The sequence below is a fragment of the Prunus mume genome, linkage group LG2, assembly GCF_029339155.1.
Source record: "Prunus mume cultivar Tortuosa linkage group LG2, ASM2933915v1, whole genome shotgun sequence".
Classification (NCBI taxonomy): domain Eukaryota; kingdom Viridiplantae; phylum Streptophyta; class Magnoliopsida; order Rosales; family Rosaceae; genus Prunus; species Prunus mume.
Window position 1 is genome coordinate 12585511 of NC_142699.1, and position 12514 is coordinate 12598024.

Consider the following 12514-nt stretch of genomic DNA (forward strand, 5'->3'; position numbering starts at 1 on the left):
ATTTTGGGAGTTTCACTAAAACAGCCAAAATAGGGGTTGAAATTATAAAAAAACCCAAGCACTATTTAAACATATAAACACACCCAAAACTCATCATTACACACACTCAAAACTCATTTATAAACACACCCAAAAAGTTGACTTTGGGATTGATTTTGGCTTTATGTTTAAATAGATTTGGGTTTTTATAAATACATGTCTAGGATTGGGTTTATTTATAAATTTGTATATTATTTTTGTATTCAAGCGATATTAGAGGATATGATGAAATGAACCTAGGCCTTCAAATACGGGGTAAATGTTCTTAACAACTTGAACAACAACCATGTCCTAGTTTGGTTTGGGCTTGAAACAGTTTGGACCTAAATTGTTTTTGTTTTTGTACTGGACCAAGCCATCTGAGCCCATAATGTTTGAAGAAAGAACTAATTAGTGAACATTCCAAAGTTTGTTGGTGTACGGATATAGTTAAACTGATTGTTTGATCAGTTTAACCATGGACTCTGTTGATTCATTGACTTTGGGACCCGTGAGTAGTAGTCGTGACTAGGAAGGAACAGGAACGCATGCATGCAGTACCTTCCTTCCAAACTCCAAGTCCATTTGGCATTAATTACAATATTGTATGTATGTATGTATGTGTATTGACAGAGAACCTTCTTCCTTTCATTTTCATTTTTTGTCCTTTCCTTGCAATTCCTTCAGTTCTAGGCAACACAGAATTCACGGGTGAAAGAAAATTAACGTAAGAGAACGGGTGGACAAAGTCGATCGACCAAAAAAAATTTAATGGGTTAGGGCGGGGGTGTGAACGTGTTGAGAACGATGGTATGGAGCAAATGCTAGAAAATTAAACCCTCCAAATTGTTTATATAAGGCCAATAGTATGCTCGAACTTAATCTACAGGCAATAGCTAGCTAGGCTTGTTAACTATATTCATTTCTAGCTCCTCCTCTTTCCTCAGGTTTTTTTCATGGGTTTCTTCTCTGTGTTTCTGTTCCTAATTCTCTGCTCTTTCGAAAAGGACATTGCTCTGGCAGCAACAAGTCCAGAACCCCACCTTCTGCCACACACTACTCACACAGTTGAAGTAAACTCTCTTCTACCAGCAACCACCTGCACCCCCTCCACCAAAGGTTAATTCTTCATTTCAACATCTCTCTCTCTCTCTCTCTCTCTCTCTATATATATATATATATATATATATATTCATATATTGTCTGGCATCCAGTATTTCGTTAGGCCTTGCTATATACGCTGTTAATTCCAATGGCGCATGGGAGTAGAGTTTGCTATTATTCATATGCATAGAAAAACATACACTCTTTTTTTCTTTTTTTTAAAGTTTAACATATTAAACTTATACACACTACACAAATGCTATGACTTGAACCTTTCATAATAAAAAAAACAATTATTCTAAATCACTACACTAGTTGATCATTTTTAAAATAAAATAAAAACACACACACACACATAAAGAGCCCCATGCTTGGCCAAAAAAAAAACCCTAAACCAAATTTACTCTATTTAAAATAATAGTAAATTTGGCTTACACCCTTCAAATTCAATTCGCCGTACCTAAAACCCTTCACTTTTTGTTCCTATAAATAATACCCAATTTGTATAAGTAAAAACCCATGACTAGGATTCAACTTAGCAAGTTACCTAATTAAGCATAAAATCTGATTTATTGTACTTTTAAGATTCCAAAAATACCCTCAACTAAGCCATTATTGCATTTTGTATATTAATGTAGGAATCAATATGGAAACAGTTTTTAATTGGATTGTATATAATGACAGATGTTGAATTTGAAAAGATCTCCAAATGGTTGTAATGGATGTAGGAATTAATTTTGAAACATTTTTTAAAAAATTTAACAATAAATTCAAATTTGGGTAATCGGTTTGTTTAATAAAATGTTTATGTTATTTTCTTTTTATGAATTATACATGACTAATAATCCACTTTATAATTGTTTATGAATAAAACTATACATACTAATTATGTTGAAAAAATAATGTACCTATTACTTGTTTGTTTTATGAAAAATATAATTTACCTAGTATGAAAAGTGTACATAATTATCTATTCCAATATACCTACATTATACGACATCCAATATACCTACATTAATTTTAATGTACTTACAATTAGGATTTAGGTATTATATGACATCTAATGTACCTACCATTTGAATAACATACGTACTACGAATAAAGTACCTATTATTTATCTAAATAATGTACCTATTTTTTTCTATAAATAATATAGCCTTTTTTCTCTGAATAAAGTACCTATTATTTGTTTTATTAAAAGTGATTTTTTAAAATGAACCTATTTTCTCTCTCCAAATAACTTACCTATTTTTTTCTTTAATAATGTACCTATTTTTTTCCTCTAATAATGTACCTATTTTTCATAGGTACATTATTGGATATGTAATTTATTGGATACCTATATTTTATATGTATATATTTATATTATAATTTTCATAGGTACATTATTGGATATGTAATTTACATATTTTTTGGTTTGTTTGCAATTTTAGGGGGCGAGATGTGAGAGGGAATGACAACTATAAGAAATGGGGTGATTGATATGCTATTAATAGGGAGTATATTAATTACAATTATGGCAGTTAATGAAATACTTGAAATTAATTATAAATAAAATATGAAGTTTAGTGGCAACGATGTAAAAACATAGAAATACTACGACTTCTTATATCCTACTACATTTAAATTTGAAATTGGGTTTTACATAGATTTATAGAGTGATGGGTATATGCTACAGAAATAGAAAATGTATGGATCTATATTGGACAAGCCCTTAAAATAATAATAATAATAAATAAATAAAAAGCCCCGTGCCCCATTACCTTTGTGTCTCTCTCACCTGCATGACGTGCATGGTCTTGTTACCCGTAAACTAGTGCCAGGCATGCACAGATGGATATAATTGTGAGTATATGCATAAAGAGTCACATGTATACATACACTCATCCCTTTCAATGCCAGGTCATACCAATAACAAGGCAACAGTATTGGAAGTGGTACACAAGCATGGGCCATGCTCTATATTCCACAAATCATCCAAAACTTCAACCACAAAAGGTGATGACAAATACCACGCTCAAATCCTCAAGCAAGACGAAGCCCGAGTCAACTCAATCCACTCCCGCCTCAACTACAGAATCCACCACCCATTCACCCAATCCGCCGCCACCACCCTCCCAGCCAAGTCCGGTCTCCTTCTGGGTTCAGCAAACTACTTTGTCACCGTCGGCCTCGGCACGCCCGCCAAGCAACTCTCCCTCGTCTTCGATACCGGTAGCGACCTCACCTGGACCCAATGCCGCCCATGTGTTCGATCTTGTTACACACAGAGCGAGCCCATCTTCGACCCTTCTCTCTCTGCCTCATATAAAAACTTATCCTGTACATCCGCCACGTGTACTCAACTCTCATCCGCCGGCATCCAACACGATTGCTCCTCCGCTTCGTCCTCCTGCCTTTACGGCATCCGGTACGGAGACGGGTCCTTCTCCATCGGGGATTTCGCCAAAGAAAAACTTACATTGACCTCCAAGGACGTTTTCGAAGGTTTCCTCTTCGGCTGTGGCCAAGACAACGAAGGCCTTTTCCAAGGCTCTGCCGGTTTGCTCGGTCTCGGCCGAAACAACATCTCCCTCGTCGAACAAACCGCCATGAAATACAACCGCTTCTTCTCCTACTGCCTTCCGTCAACTTCCAGCTCCACCGGCCATCTCACCTTCGGCAAAGGAGGAGGCTCCGCTAACGGCGTCAAGTTCACCAAGCTCACCACGTTATCCAAAAGAGCTTCATCGTTTTATGGCCTCGGCCTCACCGGCATCAGCGTCAACAGGCGCCAGCTGCCGGTTGCGTCCTCGGTCTTTTCGTCTTCGGGAACCATCATCGACTCGGGGACGGTGATCACGCGGCTGCCGGCGACAGCGTACAGGGCGTTGAGGGACGCGTTTCGGGAGGGTATGAAAAACTACAAGATGACTATGTCGTTTTCGCTGCTGGACACGTGTTACAATTTCAGTGGCTACAAGACGGTGTCGTATCCGGGTATTGCGTTTAGTTTTGGGGACGGGGTTACGGTGGACTTGGACCCGGCTGGGATATTGTATGTGGTAAGTAGTTCGCAGGCTTGCTTGGCATTTGCGGGACACAAGGATGATACTGGCTTGGGTATTATTGGGAATGTTCAACAGAAGAGATTGGAGGTGATATATGACGTGGCTGGTAAAAAAGTGGGATTTGCCCCTGCAAGTTGCCCCTGAGTAATGAACATCGTCCATGGGGCATAATTGTAACACAAACTGCTAGCTATAGAATAAAGCATTGTGTTACATATTTTTCTGTGATGGGATTGTATTGGGAAGTATCCAATCTTACCTTCCCCCGTACTTGTATAAAATAGTCTAATGACCAATCAAGCGATAGTATTTTATATAATAATAAAATAATCGAATGTACTGGGAGGGAAATTCCAACTCAAATACAAAAAGGGATTCACTGCCTTAATCAATTCTCCTAACTCACGTATGTTGTCGGTATTTTCAAATAATGCCACGTGTTGATGTGATGTTTCTCTTTTAAAATAGCAAAAGTAGAACAGTAATCTCCATCTCCTAGTTTGGGCTTGTTTTGCTTTTGGACTGCACCAGGCCAACTCTAGCACAAAATGTCTTAAGAAGGACCCAAAAGAAAATAAAAAAAGAAAATATCAGTGAATTGGGAAGGCTTTGGCTTGGGCTTGGGCTTGGGCTTGGGGTGGTTCAACTTCAAAGTTTGACCAGTGCCTAGGGTTCAGCGTATTGGTTTCAGCGGACAGGCTCGTCGGTCTGGAGTCTGTGTCTCGGGCTGCGCATCCTTAACTAACCACTTTCTGATTGCTTTGGTAGCAAAAACCAGACACAGAGAGAGGGAGACAGCCAGAGCACGCCATGATGTTTTATAACAAGAGGACAAAGCATCATAAAAAATTATATAACACCCTAGCGTATTATATTTGGCTAATTAATTACCCTAATCAATTAGTTTAGTAAACCCGATGCTTTTGTCCTTTACAAGTCCACTTCATTTGTGTGGACGAAATGAAACTCATCTGCATCATCAGGAACCTCACCGTATCCTCCATAATCCATATCCATCCATGCTCTCGGCGTAGCAAGTAATGCACATCACACAAATATACAGAAAGCTCATAAATAAATAAATTGTTATTAGCACTTAAAAATAGGTGTTTTACATTTATTTTTAATCTATATATATATAGCAAAATGCAGAGAATGGTAAGCTATTTGAAATACCAGAAAATACTCTTAATTAATACAAATATTAAGATTTAAAATTATTAATTAAATGATAATAAAATGATAAATTTACACCTTTTTTATATTAAAAACAATTAAAATTAAAATTAAAATCAGATAATAGATTATATTTTTATAAATAATCCTCAAGGGAGAGCCTCTAATTAAACAAATAAGGATAATCCTCAAGTTGGAGCCTCTAATTATTGATCATACTTACTTGGCCCTGTCCTCAAAGCAACGCATCGCTTTAAAATATTTGTTTAATTCGAAAGCAGCAGGCTAGCAGCCAAGCACACTAAAAAGTTGCAGAAAGAGAGAAAATAAATGTTAAAGAATCCCGACAAAAAAAAAAAGTAAAATGGGGATTCCACATTGGTCGTCCGCCCTTTTTAATTCTAACGCTCAACAACTGGATGGTTCGTATTCAATTCCCCATACCAGTCGGGTCCTTTTTCATATTCTTGACAAGAGGCTTGACGCAGCCAGGTGGACTCAAAAAACCAAAATTTGTTCCCCTTAATTTTTCTTTTTAACAAAGCGATATTATAAACTACTCTCGTGTAAAAGAAAAAAGACCGAACTAATCGACGAGGATGATATTTAGTCAATGTTATCTTACAACACCAACCAACAACTATAACGAAATTAAAACAAAATATATTTATTGTCGCAAAATAATCAAATATATACTAGGAAAGCAATTATTGAAGCACCGGTTACATGTCCCCTAAAAGAAATGTTCCATCTCTGTGTGTTTTTTGTGACCAGGAGTAAAGCAATCGGAAGCCGATCCAACACTCAAGTATTCTTCTTTCGTCATCCAAATACCTTTTTCGTAAAAAAAAAATAAAGAAAAAACAAAATGATGACCTAAAATTTTGAAACTTGAGAGCCCACACAATGACAATGCTTCAATGGTGGGAAGAGGAGAGCCAAGTAATAAACTGCCGAAAGGTCCTACTCAATTCCTTCGGAACAACTTTTAACCGTTTATTCAATTTCGGTAAAATACCCCCACTATCCCGAGTCCACAAGTTTTAGTGTACGACTTTTCTCTTCAGTTCTACTATCACCAGTTGTCTATAGACTCTATACATATGTAGAAGGAATTTGCATCGATAGCCGAATAATTTTGATTCGTTGATATATGTGCTGATATATGATATATGTGCGATATATGTGCGTATGAACGATTGACGATAGAACCAATAACAAAAAAATTAGTGGCATTTCCAAATTCTTCCTCCATCATTGCTAGGTGCCAACTACCTCTATTTACCATATAACACTAATGTCCTTTTATCAATCACCATTGTCACCACTATAAAACCTTTCGAATATAAAAACCAGTATCAAATGTTTAATGACGTACAAAGGAATGTGACAATGACGGATGTGGTAGTAACTTTTTGTGACGTCCCACCACCAAAGTTAAAAGTAAATGGTAATTAGTAGCACCTAAAAATAAAATAACAAAACCCACATTTTCTGTGTTAAATTAATCCCGAGAACCAAAATCATGCATCGGTAATTTGGTAGAGACAAGAGAAAAAAAAAAAGGAAAGTGAGTAATCAGCTGCATTGTTATTTGTTGTTACCATTTCATTTTATTATCTACATCGTCATTCCATTAATCCCCATGAAAAAAGGACTTACCCCACCCTCAAACGACTTACAATTAACAACAAATAATTTAAAACTTTTTTTTTAATTAACGAAAAAAGGAAACAATTAAAAGCTACCGCCGTTTACGAGTTTCAGTCGTCGTCGTCGTCGTCGCCGGACTTATGATGATTCACCTTCGCAAAGCTCAGTCCACGCGCTACGGCTGGACCATGCGGCGCGTCCACCACCGTCGCCGACGACATCTCCATCTGGCAAACCCTGACCGCGCCGACTAACTTCTCGGGCAGCTCATCCTCTGCCTGCGCCTCCACCACAAACCCCATGTCAATCGTTATGCAAGTCACGTATCTCAATGCGAGTCTCAGAATGGCCTTCGCGATCCCCGAGCTCGCGATATCCACGTCAATTTCAAGGTAGTTAGGTCCTCTATGGTAATTACAAGTCAGCGCCTTCCCCAACAAACACGCACTGTAATTCCCCACCGTCTTCTCGACGATCCACGGCCCTTTCACAATCCGATTCACGATTTTGAACCGCTGGTTCCTGAACGAGTCGTCCCCGTTGATGAACCGGTATAGGAGCGAGCTGGAGGGGATAGGATCCTCTGTGGCGAAGTAGAACACCGCGCTGTGCTGGTCCTTACCGGGGACTTGTAGATTCACAGCGAAAATGAAGCTCTTCATCGACTTGCCTTGGGCCTGGGCCTTCCGCAGCGCGTTGGCCACGCGGTTATCCGGGCGGGCGAGTACGTTATCTAGTTTGGTGCTGGATCTGAGCCAGTCTGTGCCGCACGGCGTGAGTAGGTAGTCGCCGGCGGGGCCTTTTTGCTTTTTCGTCAAGTAGGTTCTTTGTGCGGAGAGAGAATAGGTCGCCGGGAGGTGAGGCCCAGCCATTGGTTCCGGTGGTGAGGTCCACGTGGCGCAATGATCCGCTGTGGATGGACTCGGAGATCCAATCGGCGGTGGAGGTTGTCGACTCGTCGGATCTGGAGCATTTTCCAACGTGATCGGCGACGGAGCTCCGATGCTTTTGCTTGGTTGTTGGACACATGGTTTTGTCTCTCTTTGTTTTTGCTTTCTCTGTGAGACTGTGACTCTCCTCTATCGAAGTGAGCACCTCATAATGGAGGCTAAGGTGGTGTATAATAGTTTAGAAAACAGAAGTGCCCTTGCTTTTGGAGAAAATTGCGATACAGCCCTGGATTTTGGGACAGCTAATTTTACATAATTATTTCCAATTTAATTATTGATCGCATCTGTGACAGATAATTTACACGACTCTATCTATATTTATATGCTTTTCTGGCTTTGTTTTTTCATCTTCTTCCTTTTTTGGGAAAATTTAAAACATTGGCCACCATTTCGCACACCTAAAAACAATTTATTTTCATTTTCCTTGCCTTAAATATATATATATTTTTTGAGAGAGACTTAAATATATTTCATGATAACATGTTCAAGTAAAATTTATAATTAAGCATGCTTTTTCTTTTTTTTTTGTTGATTAAAAATTAGTATAAAAATTAAGCATGCTTAAACACTCCCTTTGACTCCCTATTGAAATTAAGAAAACGAAAAAATACAGTCCCTTTGACATGAGAGAAAACTCTCATGTAATGGGTATAACACTTTTTGCTATCCCGTTTAATAATGCAATGACACATAAGATAACTTTTACACGTGTCATTGTGTCATTGGCTGTAAATAGCAAAATAGTGTTATCCCCATTATAGATAAAAAAAATTGGTTTGACACATGCCTTGAATTAAATAAATCACATGTAGCAAATCAGAGTCTTGGAGAATGAATATATTAATTGCTAACAATTAAATAAAATTGCATGTGCTAATAATAAAACCACATGCACTTGGATAAAAATAATTTGCCCATGTGACACTACTATTGCATTGCACGGTTGAAAACAAGAAAAAGCGGGAGATAGGTAGGTAATAAGTGACAAATTTAAGATTCATTGTACCTAATTTCTTTGGTTTGATTAAAAACGAATTCCAAAGTAAGTTTTGTGCATTCCCCGTTATGATTTGGGGGAGGGGTTTTAGATTCTCAAAACTCGAAAAGGAAGAACTTGATTTTGAAATGTACTTGAGTTTGAAGACATTATGTTGTCAATTTCATATTATGGCTGCATTTTGATTATAGAAATATATTTAATCACCATGTTTGTCTTTTTACAAAAAACAAACAAAAACAAAAAAAAACTTAATGTTTTTTTAGACAAGCAACTATGATGTCATGGAAGTTCAATCTAAGACTTATAGTCTGCAAGTTAAGACCATTTTCCACTATAGTAGATGACGTTAACAAGAAAATGCTTAAGTTGAGTAATGAATAAGAATTTATATGGAATGTCATTCTCCTCATAAAACACCACTATCGTCTTTACAATTTTATAATAATTATCATGACTTTATCAATTGCCTTACCAACTTTTAAATTTATAATTATTGTTATTTGAATTAGATTGCCCTGAAAAACTAAATTCCAATCCAAGTAAAGTTATCAATCACTTATAATTTGGGTTATGTTATTTTACCAATTTGCGTGTTATATTTTAGGTCTATGTTCCATTATAATATTATATACAATTGTTGTAACATTAGTGAATTCGTAACACAATCTATCTTTTGCTTGCTGATGTGTTAAGCTCAAGTCATGATATGTTTGAGTTTTGATTTAGAGATTAATTCCAACTCTTTATCTTCCTATTTATTAGGACAAAAATTTCTCCATTTCCTGATGTTTAATTTCGACTTTTCTTACGAGTCAAGGGAGAATAAAATGAAAACCTTGACAGAGAGTTTGACTTATCGAATCTGACGATGGAGAAAGCAACACGAGTAAAATAACGATAACCGAAATACTCAATAATATCAAAATAGGTGGACACCCACATTCGATTAAGAGGCTCGGATTTGACACGTGGCTCATAGCTAATATCAATCAATGTTGGCCTTACAACTTATGACAGCAGAAATTACGCCACCACATAAATCCAAATAATAAGACACTAATTTTCTTCAAATTTTTACAGTGTTAGTTAAACGAATTTTAAAATAAATTGAATAATAATATTATTTATATTTTACAACCTCATATTTTAAATTACCCTTGAAAAATGGAAAGATGATCAAATTCGAGCACACTGCATTTGCCAACTTAGCCCACGATTGCTTCTTTATTTTTATTTTTTCCTGTTGACAAGACATTGTTCTATAAATAATTAGTTTATTAGTTTAATTTACGTCGCTGTTCTATGACTTGCAATATGTCGACTGCATTTTTGTATTCTTAGACATTAATTGTATGCCATGCCGACTACTACGTCAGATCAGAGCCAAAAAAATTAAATAAAAAAATGTCAAAGAGGACCCAATAATGGTTATGTCGACCATTTATGGGCGGAGACTTTTCTAGACAACTTCCGTTTGTTAACATCACAACTTCTATTTATTTATTTATATATCTAATAAAATTGGAATGATAAGAAGAAAAAGAAACACGACAATTCAAAAAGCGTCCGAGAAAAATAAAAGTCTATAGGAGTATAATATAATTCAGAATAACTTGAGGAGAACGGTTCCTAAAATGCTTTAGGGCAAAATAAGTTGATGCTCAGTACAATTTAATAATTCAGAATAATTTCAAGGGCAGGCATTTTCATGATGTTGGCTTTGTAAGATAACATTTAAACATCCAGGTTCAAAGGGGGTTTTTTTTTTTTTGGTCGATAGGTTCAAAGGTTCATGTCATCTACAGAAAACATTTTGTATCATGCAAATGGTTTCAAATCACAGCAGTAGAAGAAATGAAGGTGGATTCAAAGCATAGATAACAGCTGCAAAATATCATGTCATTATGTAACAAAGCTCACTGATTCAAAACATAACCATAACAATTCATCAACAAATCTAATTGGTAATGGCAACTTCAGCAACTAAACACACAAAGTTCTGATTCATATTAAGAAGCTTTGATACACCTACTAATATGCCGGAAGATAGGGTGCCGGATACCATCCACTATGACACGGCAACCCCTTGGGCTTTAGGGTCACCTAGTTTCCAACTAAAAGAACCACACAGGTACCATCCATAATACAAAATCAATCATGTATAACATTAGAGTTCAACCAAACAGCATGTACAAAACGTTAATCTCCGTATCATTGGATTAGCAGGCGAAACACAATACCAAAGTTACCAAAGTCTAAGAATGAAGGAGAAGCCAGTTTAGCATGCCCGTGTAAGGACAGATCATCCGGACATGGGGCTGAGCCTAGACCATTAATCCCAACATTCTTGCAATGTGAAATGCTCCGTGTTCAATATAAGACAGGAAGTGTGGCACTAGTAACACAGATCAAGAGCCATGACACCATCTTCAACTTGTTTCTGTAAGTTTGATGAATTACATTCTATTTGTCCTGACTTATGTACGGTTCTAGGGAGGTCAATACTTACTGGAAATCCTTTCTCAAACACAGGATAAAGTTCAAACAACTAAACACTGTCACAATGCATTAATTTTTAGTTTCCTCCTCAAATTACTCAGCAACTGAATCAAACGCATATGAAAGATACAGATGGGAAATAACACAAAAATCAAACAGAATGTTCGTTCCTCTTGCTTGGATTTCCTAAGAAACCAAAATGAAGCTATTTGTAAAACTCATTGAACTTATAACTTGCACAAACAATCTAATAGAGAACTGCACAGCCTATACTCAAAAGAATGAAAAAACACTCTGAACCAGAACTGAAAATAAATACTAAAAAAGACATAAATTTTAACAACAATCAGATTCAAAAGGGTCTCTGCCAATTCTTAAACCGTGTAATTCATCAATTCCCAGCAATCCATAACCTATTAATTAGTACACAGACCAGTAACTGCAATGACTTGCTAACTCAATTAACATTCATACACAAGAAATCAACAAATTAGGGTTTTCATATTCATTTTATTTTTCACAAATCAACCTGTTCCTTAGTGTGCTTTTCTCCTCTGGGGCTGCCTCTCTTTCTCAGTAGCTAGTCTGTATATCCAATACACCTAACATGATGCAAAACGAGAGAAAATCAGATATCAGAGTCTAATTGAATCCCAACCCTAGGAGCTGAAACCAAAAAGAAAAGAAAATAAAGAAATGGAAAAGTTTTGAGAGTACCAAAGCGAGGACGTGAGCTACTATTAGGAGAACGACGATGAACGGGACTGCTTCGAGGATCCACGGCCGAAGAGATATCTGCTGCGGATTCGCCATTCGATCGAAATCAGAGGGTTTAGAAGAGAGAGAGATGGGGAGTTGAGCACAGCAATCAATCAGGGTTTACAATTTCGCTGGTTTACTGTACTGATGAAGTTTACTAGAGACGAGCGGAACGTGACACAGGCAAATGGGAACGGGAGCGAGAGTCGGGTCAGTGTGACCCGAATTTGAGCCCAATGAATATTCAGCCTCATGGGCTCACGGCCCAGGGTCTTATCCAATCCAAATCCAACAAAAAACGAAAA

At 37.0% G+C, this 12514-nt stretch overlaps 2 protein-coding genes and 1 pseudogene across 3 annotated transcripts; 1 reads left to right on the plus strand and 2 right to left on the minus strand.

Moving 5' to 3' along the window:
• Positions 1 to 832: 832 nt before the first annotated feature.
• LOC103320692 (aspartyl protease family protein At5g10770-like) lies at positions 833 to 4560 on the plus strand. The gene is made up of 2 exons (XM_008222404.3): positions 833 to 1137; positions 3025 to 4560. Exons 1-2 carry the CDS (start codon positions 975 to 977, stop codon positions 4314 to 4316), a joined length of 1455 nt encoding a protein of 484 aa, XP_008220626.2. The 5' UTR covers positions 833 to 974; the 3' UTR covers positions 4317 to 4560.
• A 2359-nt stretch (positions 4561 to 6919) lies between these two features.
• LOC103320691 (protein ENHANCED DISEASE RESISTANCE 2-like) lies at positions 6920 to 8105 on the minus strand (annotated as a pseudogene). Its single transcript, XR_016124190.1, has one exon. The product of XR_016124190.1 is annotated as a protein ENHANCED DISEASE RESISTANCE 2-like (transcript).
• Positions 8106 to 11780: 3675 nt separating this feature from the next.
• On the minus strand, positions 11781 to 12370 carry LOC103320690 (uncharacterized). Its single transcript, XM_089045801.1, has 2 exons — positions 12168 to 12370; positions 11781 to 12052 (listed from the first exon to the last, which is right to left on the minus strand). Exons 1-2 carry the CDS (start codon positions 12261 to 12263, stop codon positions 11987 to 11989), a joined length of 162 nt encoding a protein of 53 aa, XP_088901927.1. The 5' UTR covers positions 12264 to 12370; the 3' UTR covers positions 11781 to 11986.
• Positions 12371 to 12514: the final 144 nt, after the last annotated feature.